This window comes from Xenopus laevis, chromosome 6L, assembly GCF_017654675.1.
Source record: "Xenopus laevis strain J_2021 chromosome 6L, Xenopus_laevis_v10.1, whole genome shotgun sequence".
Lineage (NCBI taxonomy): Eukaryota > Metazoa > Chordata > Amphibia > Anura > Pipidae > Xenopus > Xenopus laevis.
The window spans coordinates 43,628,254-43,644,385 of NC_054381.1; the positions used below are offsets into that span (position 1 = coordinate 43,628,254).

Genomic DNA, 16,132 nt, shown 5'->3' on the forward strand with positions numbered 1-16,132 from the left:
AAGTAAATAACGGTTTGTAGATGGTTTAAAAATACTCATATATGCGAATGATTTCATATATTTTTATATAAAGGTATGGAATTTATATCCAAAAAACTTGGGATGCAGGGTTTTGCAGAAAAGGGGCTTTTCTGTAATTTGGATCACCATACATTCTACACACACTACTAAAACACATTTAATAATAAATTATTCCAACAGGATTGTTTTGCCATCAATATGAATTCATGCAGCTTAGTTAACATACCATGTACTATACATGCTTGGGGCCTGTTATGCAAAATGTTCAGGAACTGGGGTTTTCTGGATAAGGGGTCTTTACATAACTTGGATCTCAATACCCTACATCTACCAGAAAATCATTTAACCAGTAAATAAACCTAATAGGATTGTTTTGCCTCTAGTAAGGATTCATTATATCTTAGTTGGGGTCAAGTACAAGGTACTGTATAATTATTAAAGGGAAAAAGAAAATCATTTTTAAAAATGTAAATTATTTCATTTATAGAATCTATGGGAGACGGCCTTCCTGTAATTCAGAGCTTTGTGGATAACAGATCCTGGAACAAATCCCATACTTGTATATTGTACTGTTTTATTATTACAGAGAAAAGGGAAATGTGTTTTTTAAAAAATGTGAACTATTTGCTTAAAATTGACTCTATAGAAGATTGCGTTTCCAGAATTTTCTGGATAATGGGTTTCATTTATAGAATCTATGGGAGACGGCCTTCCTGTAATTCAGAGCTTTGTGGATAACAGATCCTGGAACAAATCCCATACTTGTATATTGTACTGTTTTATTATTACAGAGAAAAGGGAAATGTGGTTTTTAAAAAATGTGAACTATTTGCTTAAAATTGACTCTATAGAAGATTGCGTTTCCAGAATTTTCTGGATAATGGGTTTCTCTATAAGGGATCCCACACCAATACAGGTATGGGACCTGAAATACAGAAACCCATTTCCCAGAAAACTACATTATGGAAAGGCTGGTTTCCATAGACTCAGTTTTATCCAAATAATCCATTTTTTTAAATGATTTCCTTTTTTCTCTGTAATAATAAAACAGTACCTTAATACAATTAATCCTTTTTAGAGGCAGGACAATCCTATTGGGTTTAATGAATGTTTAAGTGACTTTTTAGTAGACTTAATATATGAAAATCCAAATTACAGAAAGACCCCTTATCTGGAAAAAAAAACAGGTCCCATTTTTCTGGATAACAGGTCCCATACCTGTACTACAATTGTCTATAAGAGAAAATTCCTGTGCCATTGCACCAACTATTGTGAATTAATGAATACAACCAATTAGATAAGTATGTATGTGTAAATATATATCTACAGAAAAACACAAATATCAAACATTCCTAAAAAATTGTTTTAAAGGTAAATTGATCTACTTTAAGAAATACTTATAATAATACTTTGTCTTTGTGATCATAATCATAAAATTTCATTAAGCTTTATGTATTCAACTATAAATGTCTTCATACCTGTGAAGTACACACTAACTTTTATTATTAAGATGTCAGTTGCACTTCCATTGTATTTAAATGTATTTTTTTTTAGCCTGGAGTGATCCTGCTGCCCCCCTTGTATCAGGAGTGCCCATACTTTACTAATGTGAGGTCTACTTTTATTTATGTAGGCACTTACTGGAATTAGACTGCTGATGGCAATCTACCTTGGCCCTCTCATTTACTGTCATATTTCAGCATAGAACCATTACTGCCTTATAGAGATCCTATTATCAACAAGAAACCCCTTTTATGCTAAAATCATTTAACTTTTTAATGGTTTACTGTTATTTTCTTTGACTTTTACAAGTTCAAAATTATAGATGTATTTACAGTAGTTTTAAACTTTCTTTGGATTTTTCGGTCTTAGCAAAGTTTCCCTTTACTCATTGTTAAATCAGCCAAAGGCAACTCCAGGCATTGCTGTAGTAAAAGGGTAAATTACCTGCTCAGTCTTGTGTTACACTGGTTCCCTTAATGAGAGTATATATAAAATCCCTGCCATAAAGGAAATAGAAACAGTCACATAAGCACCAGGAAATGGATTCTTCATTACAAGTATAAAAAGTGACAATAACTTTTCATGAGCAAAACCTATGTCCAATTTATTACTTTACAAATGAGTACACACTGTGCCAAATGTGTGAAAAAAAGAAATAACACTTTCTGTGCTGCTTTTTTTACACAATAGTCACCTAAAAGTCATACAACTGAGCAGCAGCAGCAACATGTAATAACGTCAGCAAAGGTAGCAAAAGTCTAGCAAACTTGTGTTGAAACTGAAGTATCTACTGGCTAGTAAAATTGCCTAAGATATGTACATCAGTTGCTACTCCAACTAAACATAACATAGTAAGTTAGGTTGAAATAAGACACACATCCGTCAAGTTCAGCCTTAAGTGTGTGTATGTATGTATGTATGTATGTATGTATGTATGTATGTATGTATGTATGTATATATATATGTATGTATGTATGTATGTATGTATGTATGTATGTATGTATATATATATATATATATATATATATATATATATATATATATATATATATATATATATATATATATATATAGTCAACTACAAGAGGTCCTCTGCATTCAACCCATTATCAATATATTTAAGACAGCGACATTTTGTGCATACTGCTACTAAAAAATGCCTTACCCTTTAAACAACACAGGGATTGTTTGTCCATATATTGCAAAATATTTAAGCTGGCCAACTACGTCAAAGTCATCCCATATCTGGCCAGTCCTACGCTTAATTTTCATCTGATTCATTAAGAATTCAATTGCTTAGTTATACATTTTACAAAGGGACTAAGTTTTACCTGCAACTTACTAGCTGCTTTCAAAGTAAAACTCCCAAACTTGGCTGCCCTTTTATTAGACACCAGTGGGATCACCTGACTATAGCTGGCAGGGGTGGGAGCTACAACATGGAGCTGGTCACTGCTCCTGTATAACTATAACAAACAAGGGAAAGTTGTGCTCACCACTATTTTTTAAAAACCATTAGGCGGGGGTGCAATGAGGCTGTGACCACAAAATACATATAGTCAACTACAAGAGGTACTCTGCACTCAACCCACCATCAATATATTTAAGACAGCGACATTTTATGCATACTGCTACTAAAAAATGCCTTACCCTTTAAACAACACAGGAATTGTTTGTCCATATATTGCAATATATTTAAGCTGGCCAACTACGTATATATATATATATAAATATATATAATCTGCCTAACTGCTAGTTGATCCAGAGGAAGGCAAAAAAAAACATTTGAAGCCTCTCCAATTTGACCCAGAGAGGGAAAAAATTCCTTCCTGACTTGTTCTATGAATCAGTTTACTAACTTTGCAGTAGTTTCTTCCCATAACAGTAAATGCTCTTTTTATAGGCAGAGGACCCACAGCCAAAGCCATTACACTGGAATTTTTGCGAAATAAGGAAATTAGTATTAATGTTGCAGCTTTATAAGATCGTATTTACAATCCTATTTACGCATTTTACAAATGATACTCTGCTTTTTGGTTTAAATTATCTACACTCTAAATATAGATAGATAGATAGATAGATAGATGGATAACCTATGCCAAATCCCTAACTCTAGCAGACGTAACAGCAAAGTAACTGTAAAGGTAAATGTGGAATCTATATAATGAACCATCAACATAGTAAAAAAACGTAATTCTATTGTTCCAGTAACAAAACATGTTTTGACTACAGGTATAGAATTCATTATCTGGAAATACATTGTTCAAAATTTTCCGAATTACAGAAAGGCCATCTCCCATAGATTCCATTATAATGCAATACTTCACATTTTTAAAAAGGCTACACGTTTCACTATAACAAAGAAAATCAGTACCGTGTACTTTATCCTAACTATGATACAATAAATACTTATTACAGGCAAAACAATCCTATTGGGTTTAACATTTTTTTTTAGTAATATGGAGATCCAAATTACAGAAAACCCCAGGTCCCGTGCATCTGGATAACAGCCAGGTCACATACCTGTGCTACATAGCAAAACCGTTTGATTGTGTTTTCAACAAATGATTAAAAATAATCCACTTCATTGAATAAAATTAGTTAAAGTTATAGGATTTCAGTAACATTTTAATATTTATGGATATTATTCAGTTGCCAACAACTACTTCCCTTTCTTTCAATTCTAAAAGAATACTTCTGTTGCTTTATTCATGAGTCAATTCTATCTTCCCAAAAAACAGGTGAAATGTATCAAATAGGCAATAAATTTCTGCCTAAAGGTGGCCATACAGGGGTAGATTTTTCATCTTGATCATCTTGACATTATCGTTCGCAAAATTGATCGGATGAGTTTAAAAATTTTGGTCGTTCAGTGATAAAATCCCTCTTTGTCAGGATTGTAGCACAAGCTAACGAACATATACGGAACAACAAACATATACGGAAGGACCCTAACGTTGTTTGCTGAAAGCTTAATTTTTAACTATATAAGGAAATAAATTGGTGCTGACTGAAGGAATATCTCCTCATATGTGAAAGAAGTTTATTATGCTATAGTAAGACATAAATCCATATGTCTGGATAGAGCAGGGAAGGAAAAACTGACTATATACTACAGACAGTGACACAATGCTAGCACCATTCCTCGTTTGATGAACAACGTTCGTCCGTACACGAAGCAAACGATACGGATATATCTGTTCATATAATCATTCTCAGTGGATGGCATATAATATGGTCAAATAATCATCATACGATCGTTTACGATACGATCGTTTATCGCAGAACGATAAAAGTATGTCCGTGTATGGCCACCTTTAACAGCCTGACAGCTCACAGGTTGGCAGAGGGTCTTGACCAGCATTCAGGAGAGGGAAGTGTAAAACAAACAACTTTTGTGAATTGTGCAAAAAAATTGTTGCTCTGTGCAAATGTATTTAATTTTTTCTGATTCCTTTAGGGTATGAAATTATTTCTGACACATGGATCACCTAACACAGGTGAAGAGCAACAAACAATCCCAACTCAGATAGATACTGAAGTTCATAGCAGAGAAAAAGAAAGCAAAGGGAAGAAGCAGTTGGATACAATGTTGGGAGCTGACTAAATAAAAATATTGATCCTTTTACTTAATGTAAATTTCAAGATAATGGTTCTAGTTGGAGACATTAATTAGAAGGCCACTATGCAATAGTTCCTGTTCCACAGTTATATCTGTTAGTGATGATGTAATATATAATGGTTATCTGTGGATAAGGCAAGTATCATGCCTAAGATAGGCATGATAGTCCTCAAGGAGTGTTCCAAAGTAAGGAAAAGGAGCTAGGAACATTTGCCCAGTATGAAATATGTCCTGGGGTTCATATACAGTATATCCTAAACTTCAAAAACCCGTATCACTCTCTGTAGCGGTGTATAGTAGTGATGTGTGGGGCGGGCCGGACCGATACCTGTGGGACTCGCAGGTCCGGTGGGTTCAGGCCGACCCCAGCACACTATTTGCAGATCGTAGGCGGATCGTAGGCGGGTTTAGGTTGTGCTTTTCTGCCTGCTCTCCCTGCCTGTGACCTTACACTGCCGGCTTCCTGCTTCCAGTTTTATAGGCGCGCATCCGCTCCTCCCCTTTTGTAACATCATCGGCGGTGCGGGTCTATAAATAGAGGGGAGAAGGCGGGTGCAGATAGAGGTTTTTTTGACCCGTCCATCACTAGTCACTAGTACATAGGACTAAGGCACTATTTTAGTGATAGTGCAGTTAGAAACCAGAGAACCAGGTGTAGAATGCTTTGTAAAGAGACAGCTGAGTAATGGTTTGCAGTGAACAAGCATTTTAAGCGGCCGAGGCTCCAGCAGAAACAGTATACAGCTTTGAGTCTCAAATGGATTTTTATTTGAATGTTTGCAGATACTGGAGAGAAAACCCTGGAGAAATAAGGGTTGGCCTAAGTGATTCATGAGTTGTAGGGTAAAGTAAAGCTAAGAAGATGCTAGAAGAAACAAAGCTAATTATAATGAAAGTTACGCATGATTATAACTATATGCTAATATTTACCATATGCATAAAGACTATTCAGTAAAAAGTAATTCTAACAATAAAACTGTAGTTGATTGAGGCAACAGTTATTTGGATGTAGGGTCTATGTCCCCTGCCACCTAGATAGCATTTTAACCTGGAAACTGGAAAGAGGCAGATGAAGAAGGAATATATTCAAAAACTATAAACAAAAAGAAAAGGCCATTCTGTAACATACTAAAAGGTAGCAATGATAAACTTCCCCTTTATGACAACTAAAAAGTATGGGAGATCCCCCATTTACTTTGTTAATACTCCACTAACTACAAATAGTAAACCCTTTGAGGGACAAAAAAGTTTGTTTTTAGGGACCTAAGACATCACAGTATATCCTTATCATTGTTCTTGCCCTAATACAACCATTTCTTCCTCTTCTTTTACTCATACATTTTTATTTCTTATTTCTTAGCAATTTATTTGAGGCACAACTGAACACTGATGTAATGATGTGTATTAGCAGGTGTTCATTAATGTGATTCTAAATTGGGACAGATGATACTGTTGTAGTACCCTTGTGGGCGGAAGGTGCCCTAAACCTGTGCTCCCCTAGAACAGCTGCAATTTTCATTTGGCGATTTAAAACCCCCAACAGAGTTAGGGGGATTACTGCAAATCTTATGGCCCTATAATCTGCTGTACAATTGGTAGCTGATTGGAAACTACAAATTTGGAGAAGCAGAGGTGAAATGGATGGAAAAAAAAAACTATTTTCCTTCCATTTTATAAAAAGAAAAAGGAGAAAGCTAAATTGGACATGCACCACATTGACACATCAAAGCCTGGTCAACAGGATAAGAGGGAGAAAGACAACCATGGGTCTCTGCCTACTTGTCAGCTTTAATGGGTGCTGCCCATGGGTGTCTACATACTGTATATAAAAGAAAAAACAAAAAATCTCTTACTGTTGGGCACTCCCACTCATTTTTGGGTCACAGGAAATGGAGGAAAAATTAGTTCATGTAGAGTTAGTTGCCACCCTCACACCTAGGCATGGAAGTCTGGCATGATAGGGCAACAACTGACAAAGTGCCCCATTAAGCCAAACTATAGAAACAATCCTGCAACTGTTCTTTATTTGTATTTTGTATTGAGATAATTCCCTTTTGCAGTGCAGAAGCATATTATGACTGTGTTTTCTTACATTAAATAGAAACTATAAGCCCTCCTTTTCAACATCAATGAATTGCAGCTTGGAGTGGACAAACTTTTTGACTATTGTTTTTAGTTAAGAATGGAGAGTGGCGGAATTTCAGTCTAGAGGAAACTTCACCCTTAGAAATATACCCCACAGTGTTTTCCAGGTAACGGATCTTTCCATAATTTGGCTCTTCATACCCCCAACTGTGCCATTTTCAGAGGGACAGTCCCTCTTTTGACAGCTCAACCCGCAGTCCCGCATTTGTACTGGAAAAACCTGACTTTCTCTGCACTGAACAGGCAGAAAAAGAAACAAAGGGGTATATTTATCAAAGAGTGAAGTTAATAGTGAAATTCCGCCACTTCCCATTCATTTCTATGGGGTTTTTAAAGGCGTATTTATCAAAGGGTGAAATTTCGCTTTCACCCATTGATAAATACGCCTTTCAAAATCCCATAGAAATGAATGGAGAGCTGCGGAATTTCACTCTTTGATAAATTTACCAAAAAGTTTCTAACTTAATTGGCTTTTGGGCAGAGAGCCCAGAACATCCTCCAGGTGCAAATAAGGTACTCTGTAACAATTTCAAGATAAGCAAATAAGTAATTGTAACTATATAAGATAACAGGTACCTTCATTCACCTTCATTAGCAAAACTGTAATAACTGGAAAAAAACCCATAGAAATATGTTCAAAAATCTTGTAAAATGAACATGGTAATTAGGGGTGTGGCCACAAAAAAATCTGCCCCTTTTTTTTATTTCCCAAATGTTGGGAAGTATGACAACTTAAGGCTACAAGAATATCATGTAAACATTAAGTAAACCCAATAGGCTGGTTTTGCTTCTAATAAGGATTAATTATATCTTAGTTTGGATCCAGTACAAGGCATTGTTTTATTACTACTAGTGATGGGCGATTTTGGCCAGTTTTGGTGAAAAATTAGTGAATTTCCCGCGCGAAAAATTTGCAAAACGGTGCCGGCGTATGTTTTTAGGGACGTCGGCGCCCCATTTTCATGAATTTATTTGCTGGCGGTGAATCGCGGGAATTTACAGCGAATTCGCTGTAAATTCGCCCATCACTAATTATTACAGATAAAAAGGAAAGCATCTCATTTGATGCACTTGATATCACAGTGCAGGAGAGTAATGTATTTGTAGGAGTCAGTATTTTGCAGCCCCTGTGACTGGGAAATTCTGCATAATTAACTTGCTTTGAGGCAGGTCACTAAATGTGCTGCCCTGCTTTAAATTTACTCAAGCTCATTAAATACTTTGAAGAAAAGAATAACAAAACAAATGTAATATTCCTCTCTGCAGAATAATGCAGAGTTGTTTGTAGTGTTTATTCTTCATTGTCTGATAAATATAGGAAGTAGTTATTCTCTTGACTGTAGGCTCTCTCATTTGCTGGGCTTATTTATCAGTTTTTATTTTAAGATCCTCTAGAGCTCCCTATTCTTCTTTGCAACAATATCCTCACATAGGAATATCAGGATTTCACTAATTAATTTCCTAATATCTACACAAATCATTAGACCTGGGAACTGGGCACATAGGTAACAAATCATTTTATTCACGTATAGGTGTATCAGTTGGAAAATCAAATTATTAGAATTCCGTTGGATAAATTGTCCTGCTGTGTATATAAGTATAGGCAAATATACCTTATTTATAATTATAGCTCATCTATCCTTTTTTTTTTGTCTTTATGCAGACAGTAAAATATTAGGGTATTGCTTGGCTCTGTGGAATATTCCTCGGCTCTGTGGAATATTCCTCTGCATTTATACATTTGGTGGAGGTGCCATTTACCTTGCCTACAATAAAGTGCATCTGAAAATTCATGATGCTGTAAAAACTCAAAGGGATTCTGTCACAGGAATACATATTTTCTTTCAAAAAGCATCAGTTAATAGTGCTGTTCCAGCAGAATTCTGCACTGAAATACGGTTTTTAAAAAGAGCTTTTTTTTATATTTAATTTTGAAATCTGGCATGGGACAAGACACGTTGTTAGTTTCCCAGGTTCCCTCAGTCAAGTGACTCTTTACTGCTGCATTGCTGGAGTGATGTCACTACCCCTGCCTCCCTTGTGGCTATTCAGGCTAAAGAAAAGTCATTTCAAATACATTGAACATAAGAACCATGTATAATCTATTAATTATATCTTTATTAATGTTGCTTGTGAGCTATAAATTGCATGATGCCCTTATATGCATTCTGTAATTTCTAACAGCGCCTGGCTTCCATATTGCTTCTTTGTGGTACTGACAGGAATTTACCTTTTGGTCTTTAATAGTGTTTAGTACCTGTTGTTGCAAATGCACAAAGGCCCTGGGAATAAGTAGGCCCCATGCATACAAACAATTTGACGTTTTACTCCATAATTAAAACAACTTGTACTCAAGGGGTGATAGAAGGGGTTCAATTAGGGAACTGACGATCACGAAGGTCATAAGTATTTGAATGAGGTTGGGTTACACAAGTGTCCATTCCAAGACATAAGCGGGTGGTGCATTAACAGATGCAGTCATTTAAAATGATCATCAAACAACTAGATCTGTGGTCAACTTGGCCCCACATGTAGTAGGTTAAACTGCACACCTCCAAACATTTGGCAGATTACAGAAGGACTCCATGCTGTGCAGTTGGCTAATGAACATGAACTGAAGATCCAAACATTGACTAGTGGGACAGTCTGATAATCAATCTGTTTTTACAGGTATTAGTTTTGGAAAAATCTTTGGTCACTTTAATAAATAATAAAAAAATAACCAAACTGCTTGGGCCCAATTTCAAATTTACACCGGCCCTCAGTATTATTTGGAAACATTAGTGAAATGATCTTCCACTTGGTCTATATTGCTGCCTGTGTGCTGAAGGTGTTAGCAATAGACACATACTGTCATGTAGTGACTGCTGTTCTTGCATACTTCTTTAGGGCTAAAGGTGTCAATAGATGTACTGACGTACCAGTACAGTAAACTAAAGAAGTATTGAAGAGCGGAGCGCCACTACGTGCCAGTACGTGGCCCAGGGCCGGAACTAGGGGAAACACAGGACACACCGGCACAACATCCCATGTTGTGCCGGTGTGTCCTGTGTCTACGCTGTTTTTGAGGTTGCCCAATCCCTCTAACATCGAGCACCTGGGAGTCGTTTGAGTCTGGACGGCCAGGGTGTGCGAGTGTAAGTTTTTCTTTCCGGAACTAGGGGAAGGCAGAAGAGGCACCTGCCTAAGGCGCATCCAAAGGGGACGCTGGGCAGGTACCTGTCCTGCCTACCCCATGTTCGCTACTCTCCCCTTCCTCCCCTCCCGGCACTCTCTCCCCTTGAGCCCACCCGCTGGCACTCTCTCTCCTCCCCTCCATCACTCTTTCACCCTGCCTCCCCTCTGGCGATCTGCACAAGCTTGTGCACACATGTATCGCGTGCGTGGACGGAGTAATGAGAGCGGGAATCCCTGTTAGAGTCAAGTGTCTCTGCAGTCACACAAAGCGCTGCCTGCACATTTCTGCTTTTGATTTGGATGAATGCTTGATGGGAAATATTGCATGGTTGAGCGATGGGGGGGGAGCGCGGTGGCGGGCCAGGTCACCCGGTCCGCTTGGGCCGGCACTGACGTGGGTATTGCGAGCTTCAAGCAGCAGTATAGTGGCAGATCATTTCACTAATGTGCCCAAATATTACTGCTACGGCTACGCGATTCCTGTAATTTAGTGTTAATGGTTCAAAGAATGTCATGCCAAATGGCCACCCCTGGCTTAAGATGTTTATGCCACCTTCTTCGCCATGCACTCTGATGTAAACTACCTCCAATGCTTGGGCGACAGTGTTGTGGAAAGGTGTTATGGGACCCGTAGCATTACACTCATATCAGGTCATTGTTTACAATGTGTATGTTCAAACATAACAGTATTCCAAAATGAAAGTTTGCTACCTTGCCTGCCTTACTACTGGGCTGGATACTACGGAAACCAGAGTAATAGCAACAAATAACTTTACAGAAGTTGAGATAGGAGTGGAGGAAAAAACCAAGCCATGTCATTCCTACATGGGCATTTCTTGATACGTTTCTTTGCAGTGGCTTTTTTTCTGTGTTCCATCACTTAACAGCCCCAGCTCTAACCCATAGTGACAGTACCCACTGCACTGCATTAAACCGCCATAGGCAAATGACAATATGGTTGTTGTGTCTCACCTCCATTTGGCAGTTCAGGAAAGAATGGGGTCTGAAAACCCATGCTGTGCAGCAGAAAGCATAAAAATGCCCGTGTGTGTCAGCCCTAAGTAGCATATTGACTAAATCTGGGCTAGAATAAGCAAATGTTTTAACTTCATCCTCAATTGACTGAGCAACTTATAAGATTTTCCAATATTGTAATACGTTATGTCCAATCATTATATATTCAACTGTTATCTTCTTAAAAGTCTCCAAGCAAAGATGCAATGAACAAACTAAAACAAATACATAACTAATACTTATTTATTGTTCTACAGATCACATTTTCATTGTGTTATAAAACACATCCAGCAGAAGTACATAGCCACCAAATTTTAGAACTCACCACCCTCTAATCTGACCTATACATTTAAGAACACTATTGAGAGCCTTGTTTCAATGTAAAAGCTGATATTTGTATTAGTAGATCAGTATCAAGATATACATGAACAGAATTCACTTGCCGGTAAATAATTGTGAAGATTTTCCAACTATTTTCATTCGGTTTGACAAAAGTGTTTTATGACAGAAAGTTAGCCTGTAAAAACAGTTAGCATGTAAAACAGTGTTAATTGTTATTTTTATACAGATTAAGTAGGTAATTACACTTTACAATGTACATGTTTAATAAAGGGAAACTAAGTTATAGGAATATTTTACACTTGAGGTATAAAAAGGATAGGTAAAGCTGCAAAGTCTTCATCTAGGATAATACCACCCGCAAAAAGTGCTAGCCCACACTTGCCAGTCTTCCAGGCCTTCTGCGGTATTCCAAATAAAACTATTGGTAGGGTGACATGGTCTGTATGTTTTAAAGGTTAGTAAAAGAGTGGAATGCGAAGAGATGTAAACTGCCACATAGAGAAGTGCAGCTATAGACTGCAACAGATACTGATGCCAGCAAACGGAGTACTGTGCATGTCTACTACAAGATTTATGCTTAACAAATCCTTCTTCACAACTTGTGCTATTTGTATTCCCAAAGTATAGTTTGCCTCTAAAGATGGGGGGGGGGGAAGGTCAATGATTACAGCTCATGTAATTGGTTATACGGTAAAACCCTAAGCGATGTTCAAAAATAGTGTTTCAAATCTAATTTTCCATCTATGATTGTTCACTAGTTCTCATCCTCACGCAAAAACTGGAAGACAGAGGAGAAATCTTTCTGTGCATAGCCCTTAGCACACATGACTCTGTAGATCTGATGCGCAAGAGATCCCAGCGGGGTTGGACTTTTGGTGTCGGTTGCAGAGTCCTGTGCCAGCCCCAAGTCCTACAAAGAAACAGATCAATTATTCATTCCGAGAAAACACAAAAGATTGTTTTATGTGAAACTTTCTGAAACCATAAAAATCAACACACAATGGTTTACAATGCATGCAAAAGGCCACAACATTCCTAGGTTTTTTTTAAATGCACCATATATATGTATAGTATAGGGTCCTCTACTGACATAGTGTGATGGTATCTGAACAGGCAAACTGCCTACATTAAAATTACATAAAATACCGCCACTGTGGCACATTGGTTGCAGCACTATTATCCTAAATTCAATTTCAACCACGGTAACACCTGCAAGTATACTCTGATTTCCTCTCTAGTTCAAGAACACAGGGGCAGGTCAACTGGAACCAAAACCAACATATGTGAGATGTGTTTGTGCATGTAACATGGGAAAGGGCAACTTAATCAAGGCTAAACGAGGGAAAGAAGTGGTGTAACCCTTTAAATGATATTTACAGTGTCAGATGTAAGACTTCTAGAGTGTAATTAAATATGCAAAGTATGTTAGTAGTCTTGTAACCCACAGCAGGTAGCATTTACTGGTCAGTTGTCTTACAGGTTTCCTGACCTGGGTAAAATTCTCATCAACTTACCCTGCAACATTTTTCTTAAATTTTCACCCCCCCCTTGGATGTTGCTACCAGAGATCTCAAAGCAGGTGCTTATCTTTTAATTCTTGGCTTGGAGAGCAGTCTTGATTGCATATAAAAAACAGGCGTAATGGCAAACAGACACATCTGTAAGCTGCCTGTCCACATAGGGGCTACGAAATCACAGCCCTAATTTGGCACCACCAGGAAATTGGGAGCTTGTGTTGCTCCCCATCTCTTTTTACATTTGAATGTGGCTCACAGGAAAAAAAGGCTGGGGACCCCCGTGAGGCAATACTGACACTGCAAATTCAATTCCCCAATGAATGCAGAATTTCAATGCCTAAGACCCAATGACTGGGGTTGGCACTTAGTTTTAGCAAATGACTGCATTTTTGGCACTAGAATAGCATGACTATACATGTCTATTTCTTCAATGAGCTCTGGAATTTGGGTTGTTGTTAAGCAATATTGGAGCAAAGATGAACATAAAGACAAGGGCTGGGGATCTGTTAAGAGATTCTCTTGGTGGGTGGCTGGAAAAAGAGGCATTTCACTAGGCACAGAGGGGTAACAGGTCAAATATTTACCAAACCAAAATCGCTTAGACCAGCCACAAGGAAATTATGAAGATCCCAGACAGACAGCATAAAATCAGGCCCCAAAAGAGAGCAAAGATAGTACATGCATTCTGTGTGATTGCAGCTCATTTCAACTTCATTACAATACCCCTTTTATCTGTGCGGGACGTCTCTTCTTCAGCAGGTTTATTACTGTTCTGCATATTCCAAACACACGGTAATTAAATGTTACAGAGTAATTGGACTTACAATTCATTGTTGAGCATGTACCATTTTGTTTCTTTTAGAAAGCTGCATTAATCTTTAAATGAGAGCATTTGAATGTAATTTATGTAAGGAATGCTTGCTTATTGATTTTTAAAAAGCAATAGGGAAAACATAAAGGTCATAATGCTAAAGAAATTGAGATTCCTGCTTTGCAGTAAAACAGGACTTAAAAAATAAAAACTGCTGCACAACCATTGCAGTTTATTTGTGACCAAAATCACCTGCCCCTTACAAAGCAGTCCAGTAAGTCCCTACCCCAAATACAGTATATAATCAGTACCTTTGCCATGAGAGTTGTCCCAAATCCACCTTGGTAGTTATTTGCAGAGGGTACTCCTTCCAACACTCCTGGAACAGGGTTATAGGTATCGCTTGACCAACACCGACCAGAGCTCATGTTTAGGATTTTGGCCAACAGCTTTGGGTCAAGTCCTAATCTATGAAGGGTCAAGGTAAGCATATTAATGTCAAAGTACATCCAGACATGGATGGCTTGTTTTACACATTTGAAAATCACTGCCATTTTTCATTCTTTATTATGTGTCTAATATAAATTAAAACACATAAATCTAGCATTTGTGTTATTATGCCTCCTTGTTTATAACCACAATGGCCATGTTTAGCACAGATGTTACACAATTAACTGCTTTTGAATGGAAGGGATTCTATTAGCTATAACCTATATGGTATAGTCTATTAAACACTAGATTTTCCATACAAACATGAATACTGAAACATATTATTCTAACAAACAGGGGTATAAGCTATAAATTAACAAGAGTTACAGAATGAGACAGCAGGATAAGAAGGGTCCTGCTCACAAGAGCTTATAATTGTTGTTTAAGATTAGCCCTCCTAATGAGCAAGAAACATTGCAGATACACTCAAATACACATACATAAATAAAAGACTATTTAGTGTTTCATTTTAAAGACACTTTAGGTGCTTATATAAAATTATATTTCTGTAGTGCTATGATGCCTAACCATGCATTGTTTTCCTTTGGAGTCGAGAGAGAATCAAGCTGCAATGTTAAACTCTAATAATGTAAATAGTTAACGGCAACAAAATAACTAGAAGCATATTACCAAAACGGCACAAATTTCTCCCCTTTTAAATCTTCATTAAAAATGGAGGCCGTTGACGAGACACCCTACATGGAGATGTGACATATGTTCTTTTTCTATTCTAAGACATGCCGTGTTGTTCTGGGTCAACTGCTGATAAGGTTGCTGATCCTCATAAAACAAAGCTTCCCCGAGCAGAAACATCATTTGTTCTATCACCAGGTTTATGATATAAAGTGAAATTCATTGTTGAGACTGTAGAAGAACTACACTTTCACATAATCATTTGTGGTCAACATTTTACATTTCTTAAAAAAAAATTACCATGAGGATGTGTTAAGCAAAAGGCCAACGCTGATGTGTTCTTGATGGCCTGCATAGCATATCAGATCCTGCAGTTCAAATCTTGACAGTATAGTGTTAGAATCCTAAATCATTCAATGTTACTACTAGTGATGAGTGCATATTTTGCCGGGCATGGATTTGTGATAAAATTTCTGCATTTGTTACATCTGTGAAAGTTTTCAAAAACCATGGCAAAATATGCCACAATAAGACAACACCCGTATTGACTTCACTGTATTCTGCACTGAAAAAGTTGCTTTTACTTACTAGTGTATTTTACTCATCAACAAGGGGCAGATTTATTAAGGGTTGAATAGTCAATTTGAATTTTCGATCTTAAAAATTCGCACATTAGAATTTTAATCCTCCTATTCAAATGTAAATTTGAATGTGAGATTTATCACATCTCGACAATGGAAACAGTCATACTTTGAATATTTGCCACCAAAAACCTGCTGAGTTCATCTAGACGTCACTGGCAGACGTCCTCTGAGCCATTTGTAGATTTTAATAGCCTTCCTGACATTCAAGTTTTTT

The 16,132-nt window shown here is 37.3% G+C and overlaps 1 protein-coding gene across 1 annotated transcript in view; it reads right to left on the reverse strand.

The window, feature by feature from the left end:
* Positions 1-11,711: 11,711 nt before the first annotated feature.
* Positions 11,712-16,132, reverse strand: part of hibadh.L (3-hydroxyisobutyrate dehydrogenase L homeolog) — a 73,372-nt gene continuing 68,951 nt past the window's right edge. Inside the window, 2 exon segments of the mRNA NM_001094829.1 lie at positions 11,712-12,734; positions 14,464-14,620. Of these exon segments, the coding sequence (NP_001088298.1) occupies positions 12,579-12,734; positions 14,464-14,620 (313 nt within the window). The 3' untranslated portion in view covers positions 11,712-12,578.